The sequence below is a fragment of the Eucalyptus grandis genome, chromosome 6 (assembly GCF_016545825.1).
Source record: "Eucalyptus grandis isolate ANBG69807.140 chromosome 6, ASM1654582v1, whole genome shotgun sequence".
NCBI lineage: Eukaryota > Viridiplantae > Streptophyta > Magnoliopsida > Myrtales > Myrtaceae > Eucalyptus > Eucalyptus grandis.
Window position 1 is genome coordinate 29,821,698 of NC_052617.1, and position 17,062 is coordinate 29,838,759.

The 17,062-nt window shown below is 37.6% G+C and overlaps 1 protein-coding gene across 1 annotated transcript; it reads left to right on the plus strand.

The window, feature by feature from the left end:
- Positions 1-11,356: 11,356 nt before the first annotated feature.
- LOC104442143 (F-box/kelch-repeat protein At3g61590) lies at positions 11,357-14,506 on the plus strand. Its single transcript, XM_010055469.3, has 2 exons — positions 11,357-12,046; positions 12,949-14,506. The coding sequence occupies exon 2, from the start codon at positions 12,971-12,973 to the stop codon at positions 14,186-14,188; it is 1,218 nt and encodes a 405-aa protein (XP_010053771.1). The 5' UTR covers positions 11,357-12,046; positions 12,949-12,970; the 3' UTR covers positions 14,189-14,506.
- Positions 14,507-17,062: the final 2,556 nt, after the last annotated feature.

The window sequence follows — 17,062 nt, forward strand, 5'->3', positions numbered from 1 at the left end:
TTGCATGCGCTCTAGTTTTTAGCAGAGCTGTTTTCGGATCTCGCGACCCCTCTCTCTACGAACGTAGGAACTCCATGCTGGTATAGTGGAATTCATCGTGCCTGGCGTAATGTACATCACACGTAGCGACGATGTCTCTGTCGTCCTCGTTGGATACTCGAAGCATTAGTCGTCACGCTCGCGTCTTCGCCAAGCAAATTTGTCAACCGACGACGTGGTCGACCGCATCGATGTTTACAGCTTAGGCCAGTTCAGATGACGAGTTATGGATCGATCGGACGAATCCAATGCATGGAATGGACCATGGAAAGATCCGAAATCTCCATCTCGTCACTTGGTGATGGGCGCTGCAATGATTGAACAATCCAAATTCACCTTGTTGCCTAGTCTGGACGATGTCCTTATTTTTTTGGTCACTTGCCGCTGATTAATTAGTTAATTAGCTAGCTAATCAATCGATTAAATTAATATCGCTCTAATCTAATTCGGTTCTGATGTCCATGAGTGACTTCAGTGGTTGAAAATCATTCCCGCCTAGCTCATAGGCCACAGTCGGGTCATTTTCACAACTGCTCTGCTCACCTAAACACGCTTTATTAGCTTTTCATGCCCTCATCAAACTTCGAAAAGAATGATCAAATAAAGTAAAAAAATTCTCATTTATTTCCTCATGCTCGCTAGCATTTCGTCTGCCATCATTAGCGGGGCTTGAAGCAATGGCCTGGTAGGAGGATATCCATTCTTTCATGCAGGCTCTTTCTAATAGCTCCATTCACAAAGTTTTGAAAATCGAAACGTCAGGTGTCTCGCGCATACTATGTGCCAAACAAGAGAAGATTGTGTCGGGACGGTGTGTTTCGTTATAGTCATCATATAACGATTTAGGTACACTCTTTTTAAAGTTTTTTCACTTATTTATAATATATCAAATTATTGTTTCAAAACGTAAATGTGTTCATTCTAGTGAATATTATCTGTTCCAATAGCGTTAATACACTAAATAATGTCATGTTCGAGATTTCTCTTGAATTTTGTAATGTCAACTTTAGTAATATGCACAATATCGTTTTACGTGTTTCCCATAATAATAGCTGTACTTATAATTATACACATGGAGACCTACAAGTAGGTGGCTTATTCAATGAAGCTCCTATTGAGCCATTGATTGAGTCATGTAACAATCAATTCAGGAAGGGTGGGACTATTTTCACACCCCTTCTACTAAAAACCAAGTATTTTACTGAAGAAATGCTCTCCAAAACCCAATTCGGGCAAGCATTTACGATACCTTTTTTTTTTCGCTTTCCTTTCCTTCCTCTTTACTCTTGCTTCTTCTTGCTCATGGTTTGAAATTAAAGGCCATCATTTTCATTCTCTAAAAGGGTCTCGTCGTACTTTTTCTTGCACGCTAATTAGAAAAAAGTTATCCAATTAATCCTGCGGATTTTTTGGGGTTAAAAGTCCTGCCAATGTTAATTTAATATTAAACGTTTTAATTTAATCAATATAATCATAAACTTTTGTGAGAAATTTCAATATAATTCTTTTGACCAATCACCGTAAAAAATTACTAACATAATATCCAGTTACCGTCAACTGTCCTATACAGCATGTTGAGATCAATCGAAAAAGGAAAGCCAGAATTGATTGGCTATTCAAATGCAAATTACGTGAGTGACTTGACTCCTGAAAAGTCCACATCAGGTGCATGACCACTTTTGTTGGAAAAGCAATATCTTGACGATCAAGATTACAAAAATGCGTAGTATTTTCTACAACTAAAGTAGAACACTAAATAATGTCATGTATGGCTATTATCGAAAGAGGTAAGGAATTCTTGTAGATGAAGAAATTCCTACAATAATTGAATTTGAAGTAAGAGAAATTTGTTTTGTATTGTGTCGGTATGAATACTATCTACTTTGATGAAAATCCATTTTTTGCATCAAAGATCAAAGCGCATTGGTGTGAAATATCATTGGATCCGAGAGAAATTATAAAAGAAACTCTTTCTACTTGAGAAAGCCACACCAATGTTAATGAATTTAAATGATGACCAAAATCTTGCCCATGGTAAAGCTTGATTCTTCTTAAAATAAAGCAAGCACGATCAAAGCTTCCCTCATGAAGCGAAGAGGGAGAATTGTTGGGTCAAGTCCCCTCCATGGGGCCCAGCTTATCATCGTTAAAGAAGAAGAAGAAGAAGAAGAAGAAAAAGAAAGAAAGAAAGAAAAGAGGAGAGAGTTGAACTGGCAAGGGGGACCATAGAAAGGAAAAAAAAGAGGGAGAGAGACCGACGGTTTGGAGAGGAGAAGAGGCGGCCAACTTTTGGGAAGATTCGACGGTGAAAACATGTTGGAATTTGCTATCTTGTTCGCAAGATCAATAGTTACAGAGTGAATGTTCTAATTTTTAAAGTCCTCCAAATTATCTCTTATTTTCCACGACAGTGATTAGATTTCTCTTAGCCCATCATGTTAAACCAGTTTTGTGGTGATGATATATTGCCATATTGTTAATGTGTTAAGCTTCTAACTATATGACTAGTGACGAACAATTGTATATCATATTGATTATTGACAATTAGTGAAAGTTTTTTGAGTTGTCTGTTATTTTTCTCGCATTAAATTTTCCACATAAAATTTGTGGGTGCTGTTGCTACCTTGTTTCTAATCTTCCAACACTATATTCACCGTCTCTAAAGTTGATATTGCTCAAGCACAGCAGCCAGTTGGTGTTGAGGTCGAATCGTTGGCTTTCTCCCAACACCTCCTTCATTAATTTGATTTTCTCGTGCCATATACCTTTCACCTATCTTCTTTGAATAGTCAATTCACATGATAGGAGTTGCGGACAAGGCAAAACCAAATCAACTGATCGAAAGAAAAAAAAATTACTTTGCGAAGCAATGCACATCAAAGATGAAGGAAATGCTAAACCCAAGTATCACTCCTAAGCTTTGTATTGTTTCATGGAAAATTAATGATTTTAAAAAAAAATCCTAAAAAAATTGCTTATATTACTTACAAAAATGAATAAAAAATTATTTTCATTATCAATGAAAATGTCATGATAATGAACAAAATTCTTTAGCTAATTCTTTTAAATGATAAAAGCGATCATTTTCAAGAAAATGTCTTCCAACTTATTGATTTTTTGTGAAATAGATGGAGCCTTTTCAATAAAAACCTTGTAATGCTTAGATAAAGCACAAGAGGATAAACTTTTAACACCTAAAAACCAACAGCATACAAAAAAAGTCATCTATGCATGAGAAGATTACAAGGTGAGAGAGAAGTTAGGTATTCTAGAAATTCACCTAAAAAAATGTGCATTATCAATCACAATAGGCTTGCAAATAGCATCACCTTTTGCAAAGATGCTATACCAACATGGTTACATGACAAATTTTGCTAGGGAAGCAGTTTCTTGACAATCAAGATTACAAAAATGTGTGGTGTATGACTAAAGTAGAATGTTAATTACTATTAAGTGTGGCTATTATAAAAAGAGGTTATGAACTCTTGTGGACGAATATATTCCTATAATTGTTGGGTTTGAAGTAAGAGAAATTTGTTATGTATTGTGACAGTATGAGTACTATCTACCTCAATAAAAATCCAAATGCGGCATTCAAAATCGAATCACCTTGATGTGAAATCATTAGATCTGAGAGAAATTAAAAAAAAACTCTTTCTTCTTGAGAAAGTCTGCACTAATGATAATGGATTCTATAAGATGACTAAAATCTTGTCCATGATAAAACTTGATTCTTGTAAAAATAAAGCAGTGTGATGGAGCTTCCCTTAGAAGGCGAAAGAGAGATTTGTTGGGTTGAGTACCGCTCATGGGGCCCGGCTCATCATTATTAAAGAAACAAGGAAAAAAGGAAGAGAGTTGATCGTGGAAGAGGGACCACAAAAAAAGGAAAAAAAGACGGGGTGAATAACTGACAGTTTGCAGAGGAGAAGAGGCAGCCAACTTTCAGAAAGATTCAATGGTGAAAACTTGTTGGAATTTGTCATGTTGTTGGTGAGATCAAGAATTACAAAGCAAATGTTCTGAAGTCCTTATCCAAATTATCTCTTATTTTATACAACAATTGTTAGATTTTTCTTACTCATTTGTATTAATTCACTTTTATTGTGATGATATATTATTGTATTGTTGATGTGTTGAGCAGCAAAAGTATAACGTAAATACCAAAACTTGGCATAGGAGGATATTTAAATGTCCAAAGTTACGAATGATACATATAAGTATTTTTTTTTTTTAAAGTTGAGACACATAAGTGTCAAGTCCGGCAATTCTGATCGAAAATCCTACTACGACAATTTTTTATTGTTGATGTGTTGAGCAGCAAAAGTATAACGTAAATACCAAAACTTGGCATAGGAGGATATTTAAATGTCCAAAGTTACGAATAATACATATAAGCATTTTTTTTTTTTTTAAAGTTGAGACACATAAGTGTCAAGTCCGGCAATTCTGATCGAAAATCCTACACGATAATTTTTTATTAATATAACTTGCTTGCATAGCTCGTCGAAGAGCTAAGTTAGCATAAAAGAACCAAAATGGCGTCGTTTGCCTATTATTTGAATTTTAATATAAATATTAATTAAATTAAATTATAAACTAAATTAAAAAAAGGAGACCGTAGAACAACGAGGACTTGTATAGCCCTTGCCCAACGCCTTCTGCAACTTCTTCTTCTTTTTTTTTCTAAGAATAATTTAGTTTTAGATTTAATTAAATTAATATTTATATTAAAAATCAAATTCGAGCCAATACGACATTATTTTTTGCTTATCTAGCCATATCAACATGCAAAATGACATCATTTTCGGCTCATCTAGCCACGTTAGTGTGGAAAACGACGTCATTTTGCATTTGTCTCGCCGAAAAAATGCCACATTAGCATTTTGGCTAGATTTTCTCACCGGTTAGCACTTAACCAATCAATTTTGCTTCAATTTTGATACTTAAATGTATATTTCATAACTTTTGGCATTTAAGCAGCCCTCCATGCCAAATTTTGGCACTTCAGGGATCTAAGTGTTTGTGTTGAGCCTTTAATGCGAGAAAAATCGCAAACCGCATCAGAAATTTCCACTAATCACCAAGAATCCATAAGATACACAGTAATTCATCTATCTTTACATACTTGTAGGTGATGTTGCTTGAATATGGTGGCCGGTTGGTGCTGAGGTTGAATTGTTAGCTTTTTCCCCCGACAACTCCTTCATTAATTTGATTTTTCATGCCAAATACATTTCACCTATCTTCTCTAGGAGTTGTGGACAAGGCAAAATCAAATCAGCAAATCGAGAGGAAAAAAAATTACTCTACGAAGCGGTGCACCTCATACATGAAGGAAATGATGAACCCAAGTATTAGTTTCAAGCTCTATTTGTTTCGCAGGAAATGAATGACTTAAATAAGTATTCATAAAATTGATCTCTTGTATTTGCGACAAAAACAAAAAAAAAAAGAAAAATATTTTCATCGTCCACGAAAATATTCATACATAAATTATTGTCGATGATAAAAAAGTTCTCTTTAATTAATTATTTCAAAAAAATATTTTTAAAATTATAATTTTTTCATGAAACAAATGGAACTTTATTAATAGAAATCCCGTAACACTTAGATGAAGCATAAGAGGATGAACATCTAACACCCAAACGCCGACAACATATAGGAACCATCCATGCATGAGAGGATTACAAGGTGACAGAGAAGTTAGGATATTCTAGAAATTCACCTAGAAGACGCGCGTTATCAACCAAAATGGGTATGCAAATAGCGTTGCCTCTCGCGAAGATGCCACACCAGCATGGTTTTCTACATAATCATGACTCAAAAAAACATCACGAAGCTGATGGACAAGCTCCATCGAAAGCTCCCTTCACTGTCTCCATAAACATTAAAACCCAAACACGAAGAGCTAATTCATCAATCCATCTAGCCAAACCAATCGCTCCTACTTTAAACCAGAACAAGGGAAAAGAAGTCGCAGAAGCTAAAATCAACCTGCTCGAAGGGTCTACAAATGAATAGGAAACATGCAGGCCGCCTATACCGACCTACAAGGCCAAGGAGGCACTAATGAACAATAATTTTCTCGAAGAAGCTGAAAAACTCTAGAGACCTGAAAAGACATCAGCATTGCACTAATGAACTTCGCGATGATTCCACATTCTTGCAAGAGACGAATTGAAATGATCGATGACAAGCTATCGTTCCGCTGGCAAGGTTTAACTCGTGTTGAATCCCTATCAACACTTAAAAAAACAATAGAGCTACAGCTTCTCTTGCTTCAAATTATTGTTCTTTCTCTTGCTTATAATCACTCGTCACTTTCTTTACTTTCGGCCTGTTTTTTTACCTCCTATGTCCTTCGTTTTTCTCCGATTAACCCTTATCACCCGAGTTACAAAATTATTGTGATAGATCGTCGTTGGCGTCGATTAAAAGGCCCTTTATCGAAGTACCCATTTGCAAGAGGACGTGTGCCATCCTTGCTTGCTTTCATTTTTATTTTTTTTTCATTTTTGTATCTTTTCTCCGTCGAGGCTTAAGGAGACATTAGTAAGTTTCTACCTGACCGATTAGGGTGCGCATGATAAAATTTCTGGAACAAAAATTAATTTTTTGCCAGAAATTGAGGGGGTGCATGATAACCACCTATTTCATTTCAAAAATAATTTTTCTATTCCAGACTTATTTTTGGAATAGAAATCCGTTTGATAAACCTTTTTCATTTTTTTATTTCTAAAATAGATTATTGTTCTAGAAATAGGTTTGGAATGGAAATCAGAAGTAGAAATTTTCTAATTCTCTATTTCTGAAACAGAAATGAGAAATAAAAATTATTCTCATTGTTTGTCAACCGGTCTTTCATCTGTCGCCGTCGACCACCGTCCGTCGGTTGCCCGCCGCCGCGGCATCGGTTGCCGCCGCCGACCGTCCGAAAGGAGAATTTGTTATGTCGTTATCAAACAAATTTCTATATTTAGAGTAAAAATTTTGTGTCGTTATCAAACGGTTATTTTTGCTTAGAAACTCTTCTAGAAGTAGAAATAGAAAAATCTATTTTTCTCCCGAACTCAATTTCGACCGAATGGTCATCATTCACCTTCGATTTCTCAATTTCTATTTCAGAAATTGAGAAGTTAAAAATTTTAACTTATGATTTCTTCTTTAAATTTAATTCTAGAATAGAAATTTGTTTCAAAAATAGAAAAATTAAATTGCGTTATCAAACGGAATTTTGTTCCAAACTTGTTCCGGAGAACGAAAAATAGAGAAATATAGAAGTATAAATTCTATCATGCGCGGCCTTACTTTTCTAGTGAAATTTGATGTCGAAAATAAAATAACGATGAGAGAGAGATAATGATATAAGGCGCCAATGCCATGCATATACTTGCCGCGCTTCACTAATTGCTTTCGGCCTTTCCCCTTCTCTTTTTTTATCATTCTTTTTTTTTTTTTTTTAAATTGCATTCTTCATGGTGAAGTAATTAGGTTGTTGCTTTGTCTGATACGATGCTTGATGTTTTATTTTCTGCTTATCTCCCACCCTGCCTTTTCCCAGGTCAAGACCCTTTTTCTTTTTCATATCCTTTGTGTCAAAAGAGAATGATACAAGAAAAATAATTAAAAAAGGAAAAAGGCCGCATGATCGAACCGAGAGGGAACGCGTCCCACGTCGGAATCGATCGACTCGAGGAATAAATTTATTCGCAAGGGAATTCCAAAAGATTATGAATGGAGGCATGTGATGTGCCATATCATATGGGGAGCACTTTGCATTTCCAGTTCTATTTTCTCTCTTTTCTTTGCTCAACACATCATGTGTGGTGCACTTGAATTGAAAAAGCCCAAAAAGAAAAAGAAAAGAAAAGGAGGTCGATTTCTTTATTTTTTTTCCTCATATATATTTTTAAATTTCCAAGCAAATTACTGTGCATGATTCTCCTAATCGGCAACAACGCATTTCCCACGTTGAAAGAAAGGTATGTCCCCCGCTTCCATTCAATCCCCAGCTCTTCTCATGGAGGCAAAAGCCAGAGCCATTCGATTATACGCAGTTTCAAGTGCGGTTTCTCTCGAAGGAAGGAGCTTGTAGGTAGGTCGAGATTGAACATAGGCCGAATCCGATGTAATATTCTTGGCGAGGTAAGAATCCATTAGGAGAGCACGATTGGATAACTGTTAAGGATATTGACAAATTTCCGTGACTCTGAAAACGATACAAGAGCAAAGCATTGCTTCTTTATCGAGTAAAATCTTTCATGCTTTCATATTATATGCGAGGCGCATTAATAAATTCCTGAATATTAGATTAGGTGTTCTTTTTTTCGGTCGATTAATTATCCTTTAATTCCAACAAAAGGCGTGCAGCTGAAGGCGGCGTTGCAAATAGGACCGATTAGTGGCCCGAAAGATCCACGTAATGGTCATATCAATGTCACAGAATGATTAACAAATGGAATAAAATAGCACGAAAAGGTTGAAACCCATCACTTTCGATGTTGGGTTCGATCAGGCTTTGTCCACTGCGGTCTTGCTTTGCATGATGGTTCTGTTGGCTCTTCCAAAAATGAAAGATTTAAAGAATATTTTTGTGAAAACGATTATATGTATCGTTTAAAATAATTAGTGAATGCAAAATTAGACAAATTGTTGTTGATGATGACAAATTAACTAATTATTCTAAGAGATATGAATAATTATTTTCCGTGAAATAAATAGGACCAAGATTGCAAACCCTATGGATTTTTCCCTTTAACAAGGTCGGCATATTCAAAGGGGAGATCGAATTAGCAATAAAGTATTGGAAGTGAGATGTGACTTAATGTGGTGGCTAAGGTGGCTTGGTTGGAAAGAGAGTTTCATAGTGGTGGCACCACTACAGACCACCCTCTCTCTCTCTCTACAAAGTACAAGCACTTGGATGCCAAATTGATTTTGGTGATCAATGCCTTTCTTTGGTTGCATTAGATATAAAAACTATACGAGCGAGACATCCAGGAAGGCTCTACACACTAGCCTAAAGAACCTTTAGGGAATAATCATTTGAAAATGATTATAGATTGTGGATCATCCCAATTGCCACATTCGATCCAACAAGAGACCCATATAATTTTTTGCTTAATTGCATGGGCGGCTTTAGTTTTTACGCATGATTCGAAAGATTGCGGTTGATAAAAATCCCAAGAAAATGGGGACCAGAAGATCGGTCTACACAAGCCTTTAACTGTTCTTAATCTTATTTAAATAGAAAAAAAAAAAAAAAAACATAGACATGGAAGTTGCATCAAAGCAGAGCTTCAATCGTTTTGCCAGGGAAGCTAGTGCATTAATTATGTAAAAAATATCTTTAAAAAATGAAAAAGAAATTAGATCCCCTTTCAATTTCTAGTTCCCAAAACAGGAATCGGCCTTGATCAAGTAGATTTCGGGTTGGAAACAACCTCACTTTGGAACTAACTATCTTAACTTATTTGAGAATACTAGCGCTGCCTACGGTTTCCATCATAACAAAATTATTCTTACCAATTCTTGTAGAGTTCAATTTTATTGCCTCTTGGCTATTTAACAGGGAAGGCGTATGGTGGATTGGTAATTAGAAACAAGAAAAATAAGGTATTTTCAATGCATCGGTTATTTACTTGCTCGTAGTTTTTATTGAAACAACTATGTGTTAATAATAGAGATATAATTAGATCAAAGAATAGAGAATGAGAAATGCAGTATAGATTGCGATGTTTTGGTAAAACGAGTAGCGGAAACATAAATATAAAAAAAATAGCGGAAAAGAGAAAAAGAAAAGAAAATAAATCTCGGGGGTGGGAGACAAACTGGAAACCAAAATTGAAAAAGGAGCGGGCACTAGTACTACTAGCAAGAAAAAATAAATAAAGCATATAAAGTCAAAAATGGAGATTGATGAGTAAGATGGCATTACACGATTTCCTATTCACTGTGCCCGAAATTCCAACAATTTTCTTGAATTTCTCTTTTTTCCTTTATAAAATAGATTGACTTTTGTGCTCTACACGCATGGTGGAAAAAAATGACTTATTTTTCACTAGCAAGGTAACACTGTGGATGTACAAATTTGACTTGCTCTCGTGCATAGGTTACAAAGCAATATCGATATTTATTTCTTTAAAAAAAAAAATTTCTTAATCAGACGATATAATTAAAGAGTGTATGTGTTGTCATTATCTTTTTCACAACTATTATAGCTTGGAGCCGATTACATACATAGAAAAATTTAACATGTAAAAAGGCAGGGAGACAGTTACCCCCTTGAGATCATAAAAATTAAATGGTTTGTTCGGTATTGGTCTATGTCTCTATTTTTGGTTTTGTTTTTCGTTCTTTGAAAAAAAAAGAATATAAATTTATTTGTGCATGTCAATCAATTTTTTTATCTCCCAAAATAGATTAGTAGCCAGATAATAGATTTGTAATAAAAACGATATATCAAAAGAAAAATCTACATTTTTGTTCTTAGGAATGGAAATTGAAGATAAAAATTGTTGCCAGCACACTTTAAGGGTATGAATGATAACTATTATGTTATAGAAATCAATTTTGGGTTAAAAATAATCTATTTTTATTTCCTGGATGAGTTTCTGAATAAAAATACACATTTGACAAAAATACAAAATTTATGTTGTTAAAATAGAAATTCGTTTGATAACAACTCATGATTTTTTTTTTCCTCTCAAATGGCAACAGGAGGCAATCGGCAATTGGTGGCGGATAGTAGCGAGCAACGGTTGGTAGGTGACGATGATGGGTAGTTGGCTACCAACGAGAGCTAGCCATAAGAAGAGTTTTAATTTATCGCTTTTGTTCTATAAATGGAGAAATATTTCAACTTTTGAAATTTGTTCCAGACTTATTTTTGGAGTAAAAATTTGTTATAAAAAAAGAAAAATGAATTTGCATTACTAAACGGTTTATGTTCTAAACCCGTTCTCAGGAACAGAAAAATAGAAAATCAGATAAATAGATGGTTACCATGTGCACTTTAAGAGTTTTATATCCATCTAGGATAATTCAATCTCAGAACTATTTTCACACTATTTTCAATCGAAGGTCCGAGGCTAGCGAGACGGGCCCGTCACCCCAGCTCGCCCCACGCAACACGAGCCATTCAGAGATCAGCCCACGACGACGGCGACGGCCGCGATGTGAATCGAACGGCTGATCTTTCTCCGGAGCGAGAACGTTACACACTAACGCTAAAAAGATGTCTTCTTCTTTTCAACAATAAAATCCTAATCGCCCTTCCCCCTGTCTCCACTCCACTCCTCCACTCCTCCATTCCTCCCTCCTTCCCTCCATCTCCATCTCTCCATCTCTCCATCTCTCTCTCTCTCTCTCTCTCTCGGCTCGCAGCAGTGCGGCCGAGGCACAGCGTCCCGTGGGCACACGCGCCTCCCTCCTTCTCCCTCTTTCTCCCCCCACTCTAAAAGCCACAGTTCTCTTGTCCCCACGCCAAAAAGACACCACCCCCTTCCCCTCCCCTCCCCTCTCCTCTCCACAACAACTACAACCGCAGCAGCCCAGCCGACTGACAGAACCCGCCCTTCCATCCCTCGCCCCGGTCGTTTCTCCCTCCACTGAAAATTCCCATCTCCGAAACGCTCATGTAAATCCGAATCCTCCCTCTCTCTCTCTCTCTCTCGCGCTCGGCTCGGCGGCGGCGGTGGTGGTGGGTTGCTCGGGCGTGGTTGTCTACCAAATCTGGAGCAACCCCATTTCACCCTTTTCCGGGAATCTGCTGCACATGGTCGGTTTCGATCTCTCTCTCTCTCTTTCTTGGGTGTGCGTGCGTGCGCGTCTGTTGTGCTATAGAGTTTTATGGTGGTAGCGCCGTTTCGCATCCGCCATCAAGGTAGCTCCTTTTCGGATTCTTCGCCGTCGGTATCGACCCCCTCTCGCAAATCTTGAAACTTTCCGCCTGCATCTGCTCTCACCCATTTGGCCTCCGTCTCTGAAGAAGGCGCTCGACCAGGTGCTTTTTCGTCTCTCGATCTGATGGAGCTGTTTCCTTTTCTGTTTTTCCTTTTTCCCGTGCTTCGTTGATCTGCTTGTGGTTTCAATCCGTGAGGTGGGTTCAGCTGGGATGCGTCGTTTCTTGGTGCTGGTGGGTGGGGCTTTGAGCGTGATTGGTTTTACCAGTCTTTTTTCTTTTTCTTTTTTTACCCTTTTCCATTTTAGCTTAGCTCAAATTGCCATGCCTCTGTTTTGGGTGCCCAGATGTCGCTTGGTTTGGTTTGCTAGCCATGACTCTGGAATCCAGCTAGAGAGTTAAAATTTTATGTTGTTCTGTGCTAGTCCTGTTGCGATGATGATGATAAATGAAGTAATTTGTGTTTCTGGCTTTGCTTCTATTTGTACCTGAATGTGGCTTCTTTCCATGGGGGTAAGGTCTTGAATGTATGGACATTGTGCTCTGTCGATTGTGTTTCAGATGTTCTGCAGCTTGGTTGAATTGATGGAAGCAACCTATAGAATAATTCAGATTTGGTTTGTTTTCGTGGGAATGCAGCCAATAGAATAATTCAGATTTGGTTTGTCTTCTGAGATTTGATAATTAATGGTGAATTCTGACGTTGGCGAGGGCTTTCTCGTGTTTTTCTTTGATGGCATCTGGAGATGAGCTTTTCTTGGGAGGTCACCAAGGGATTATGATATCGTTATGTAACTAGATCTCCAGCGTTTGATACGTTTCAGACTAATCTTTTCATTCAACTAGTCTTTTTTTTCTTAACCCTCTTCAAAAGATTTTTGCAACTAGTAACTCGTCTGATCTTCTCTTCAGTTTTCTTTGCAGCACTTTTTTCTTTCTTTTTTGTTCGGGGCAGCACCTTTTCTTTCATTTAGCTAGGTTTAACAAATTTTTATTGTTCTCAGGCGTTTTACTTTATAGTTTGAGATGATGGATGGAGAAACATCTTGGGTTAGCTGCAATTACGATACTGCTAGAGACATAGATGATTACGAATTGTTCTCTGAGCTTAGCGATGAAGGCAATCAAGCAGCTTCTGCAGTCTCTCTCGATGTAATCTTGCCGGATGATATATTGGAACGAATCTTGGCTTGTCTCCCTGTTGCAAGCATCTTCAGAGCAGGTTCTGTTTGTAAAAGATGGCAGGAAATAGTTAGCTCAAGAAGGTTCCTATGGAACCTGTCACAGGTATTGTCACAGAAACCTTGGTATTTTATGTTTACGAGTACTGATGACCCTGGTGGGTATGCCTATGACCCAATCCTTAGGAAGTGGTACAATATTGAGCTGCCTTGCCTTAAAACGTCCAATTGGTTCAAAGCTTCTTCATGTGGGTTGGTTTCCTTCATGGACAATGACAGCAGAAGTGAATTATACGTCTGCAACCCGATCACTAAATGTTCGGAGAAGCTAGCAGAGCCCCCGGGTTTGAAATTTTCTGATTACAGTGCCCTGGCAATGTCGACCAGCAGAGTTTCCAATGGTTATCAGATCTCCATTGTGAAATCAAAGCAAATCCCTGGTAATTTTGTCCAGTGGGATCTTTCAATTCATCTATATGATTCCGAGGCTAGGATGTGGGCCACCTCGCATACTGAGGTTTTCACTGGTTGGAGGGCTGGTGATGAGTGTGTGATTTGTGATGGCATTTTGTATTTCTTGATTTACTCAACAGGTGGTAGTTTGCTGGAAAATCGTCATGGCCTAATACCATATGATCTCTCAGGTCGATCTTCCCATGATCTGTTGATCAATAACTCTATTCCGGTACCTTGCCCCCTTACCTGTGGCCGTCTGATGAATCTGAAGGGGAACCTGGTTATGGTGGGAGGAATTGGTAAGCAAGATCGGCCCGACATAATTAAGGGGATTGGCATCTGGATGTTAAAAGGGAAGGAGTGGCAAGAGATTGCCCGCATGCCCCATAAGTTCTTTCAAGGATTTGGGGAACTTGATGATGTTTTTGCCAGCAGTGGTATGGATGATCTGATTTACATCCAGAGCTATGGATCCTCGCTGCTTCTTCTTTTTGACATGAACCTAAAAACATGGAAGTGGTCTCCAAAGTGCCCTGTGACGAAGAGGTTCCCTCTTCAGCTTTTCACTGGTTTTTCGTTTGAGCCCAGGCTTGAAATTGCTCCCTAATTTGCTTTTTGTTCAATTCGATGGTCACTTTTGTTGGGGCAACACTTCATATTCGCTGTGTTTGTTTGCAATTAACTTAAGTTACATGATCAAGTGGCATGACAAAGTTTATAGAGAATGTAGCAGCAATGGAAGCAGATACCATTCTTTGCATTCAGAAAATGGGGAGTAAATACGAGCTTTGGGTTCTTTATTTCACAAATGGATGTCTTTTGTATTTAAGATTCTACTTTCTGACATTTCTGACATTCGACTCGGTGTTTGTGCTTCGTAGTGCTTTTCATATACTTAGTGCGTAGTAACTAGAATTTGATGGTACATCATGTCTCGTGCACCTTGCATCTTCAAGGCTGCGTAGGCCCTTTATGCACCATGATTCCCAACTTTACTGAGTCTGCGGTTGGTTTTCTCTGTTCTATGGTAGTACTAGGTTTTAGAAACGAGAATCATGATTGAGAGGGTTTGGCTTTTCCTGAGTTCGGGTGTTATATGGTCTTTAGGCACATTGCGTATTCTTTGGCGGTATGGGCTGCACTAGTTTTCGGCTTATACCGACATTCTCATCACCATTTGTGATTTTACACCCATGTTTGTGGGGACAAAGGGATTTTTGTTTCTCATACGTATATAAGAACCATACGAGCCAAATACTAAGCTTTGCTATGGATGCTATGTTTACAGTGCCAAAATGCATGGGATCGTATCTCGCGCTGGAACCATTCCAAACTCGTACTAATTTCTCCTTTGATCCGTCTTGGAATTGGGTTGCTTGAGGGATGAGACTCTTAATACTACGCTTTTTCATGTTTGAGTGCGAAGGTCAATCTTGGAATTGCATCTGACAAGTATGAAATTCCAGTATAGGATCCTAATTCCTTGAGTGATCTGACCTGCATGCGTTAGTGTTAACTTCTGTTATCCAGCAGGTACAGAAACGGTCAGAAAACCCCGTTCGCCATCGTTTCCTATTCTCAAACATCTCCACCATCTCAAAAGTTGGCAATATTGTATGGATGAATGCCTAGATTGTACAGGCAAAGGCCATACCCGAATACCGGTCCAGTTGCTTTTGCCCCAGTTTACCCTGAACAAAGACGGGCGACATAAATATGTCTACTATGCGTATGTATTTATATTATCCATTAACACCATATGGACGATGGTAATAAAGATCGATCAGTTCCAAGTTACGCGTTTTAAGTACACTGATACATACTCTTCTGATTCATGGGATGGCGGGAGAGGTCAAAGAGAGCCTGTTATTCTGGATTTGGAAGCATGAACAGATACCATGGTGTGTTATATATAGTTAATGAGAAATATTTCGTATTAAAAATGAGGAAAATGTGTAGGGTGCCGTGACATACTCCTTAATAAAATCCGAATATATTATTCAAACCCTTCCAACATTTTATTTGCCAAAAATTGAGTGCGTATCCGGGAGAATCCGACAGGAATTTACGGGGTCCAGGATTAGAAATCTTGGGTCCAGCAATTCAATTTCTTGAAGCAATAAATCAGGCAGGGTCTACTCAAGCTTTCCAGCACGGCCGTGCACGGCTGTCGGGTCTTCTGCTGCGATTAAAATAATGGAAGAGACAAGGCCTGCAACGTGACGAAACGAAGTGCAACTGTAATTACTATTTGAGGAGAAAAAAGAGTAAAGATGAAATTGCCGTCAAAGGCTCGTACAGGGAATTAAAACCATCCATCATAATCAATTTATTTCTTTATTTTGAGAAATAAGTTTGAAATAAAAATTTGATAATGCAATTTCTTAGTCCAGATATAGATTTAAAATAGAAATGACAAAGATAATTTTTTTCTTTTTAATTTCTTAAAAAATAAGAAATAAAAACTTTTCTTATTATTCACCTTTGCTTCTAACTGGCCGCCCACCGGTGCTTATTGCCCGCAGCTCATTGGCCGCCCTGTTGTTCCTCGTTTGCCCATCAGTCGTCGCCCATCATTAGTTACTTAAGAGAGGAAAATTTTGTGTCGTTATTAAATATATTTTTGCTCAGAAAGTTGTCTAAGAAATACAAATAAAAAAATCAGAAATTGATTTCTATAAAGGAATAATTATTTTTCGCACGGAGAGTAGTTAAGATAGTTGGTTTTATTTAGGGAAAAGATCACCAAAAACCTCAAACTTTGCCTAAAGCGACGAATTTATCTCAATTTTTTTTTTTTTGTGATATGAAAAACTCCAAATTTTATAAATTATGACACATTTACCCCACCAAGAGCATTTTCATCTTATTTTTTCTATTTTCCCTTTTTATTTTTATTTATTATTATTTTTTCTTTTTCTTCTCTCTTATGTGCTTTATATCTCTGATGATTCGGCAGGAGGAAACGGGCAAGGCTTTGATAGATTGTGCTGTTTCAACCACGCCAGATCTAGCCTCTCCAGCGCTGGCTCGGATGGTAAGAGAGTTTGCTTATTCTCCCAGTGCATCTCGAGTCCAAATCTTATGGGGAGCATTTCATGAATAAAATTGTGAATGCACCAAGTTAATATGGGAGATTGCAGCTACTTTGGACACCGCCCGACTAGCTGCGTCATTTGTCTATCATTCTTACTGTCCTTTTGGTGTTAAACTATTGCCTTTTTTTCTTTTCTTTTTGGCTGAGGATCAAAATATTGACACCCGTAGTGGGAGATGCACACTAAATTCACTTCTACGTTTTTTTTTTCTTTCTGTTGGTTCTCTCTTCTATTTTCTTACTTGTACATATTTCGAAGATGTTAATTTAAGGTGTACCATTTGGATTTTAATGAGACTGTTGATAGTACTGTGCTTCTATATTGCGTTAAGAATGTTTTGTATAATGAAATTTCCTACGGCGATATAATATCTTGCCCTGTTT

Excerpts from the sequence above, each read along its gene's own strand:
- LOC104442143 (XM_010055469.3), top strand. The coding sequence starts at position 12,971 with ATGATGGATGGAGAAACATCTTGGGTTAGCTGCAATTACGATACTGCT.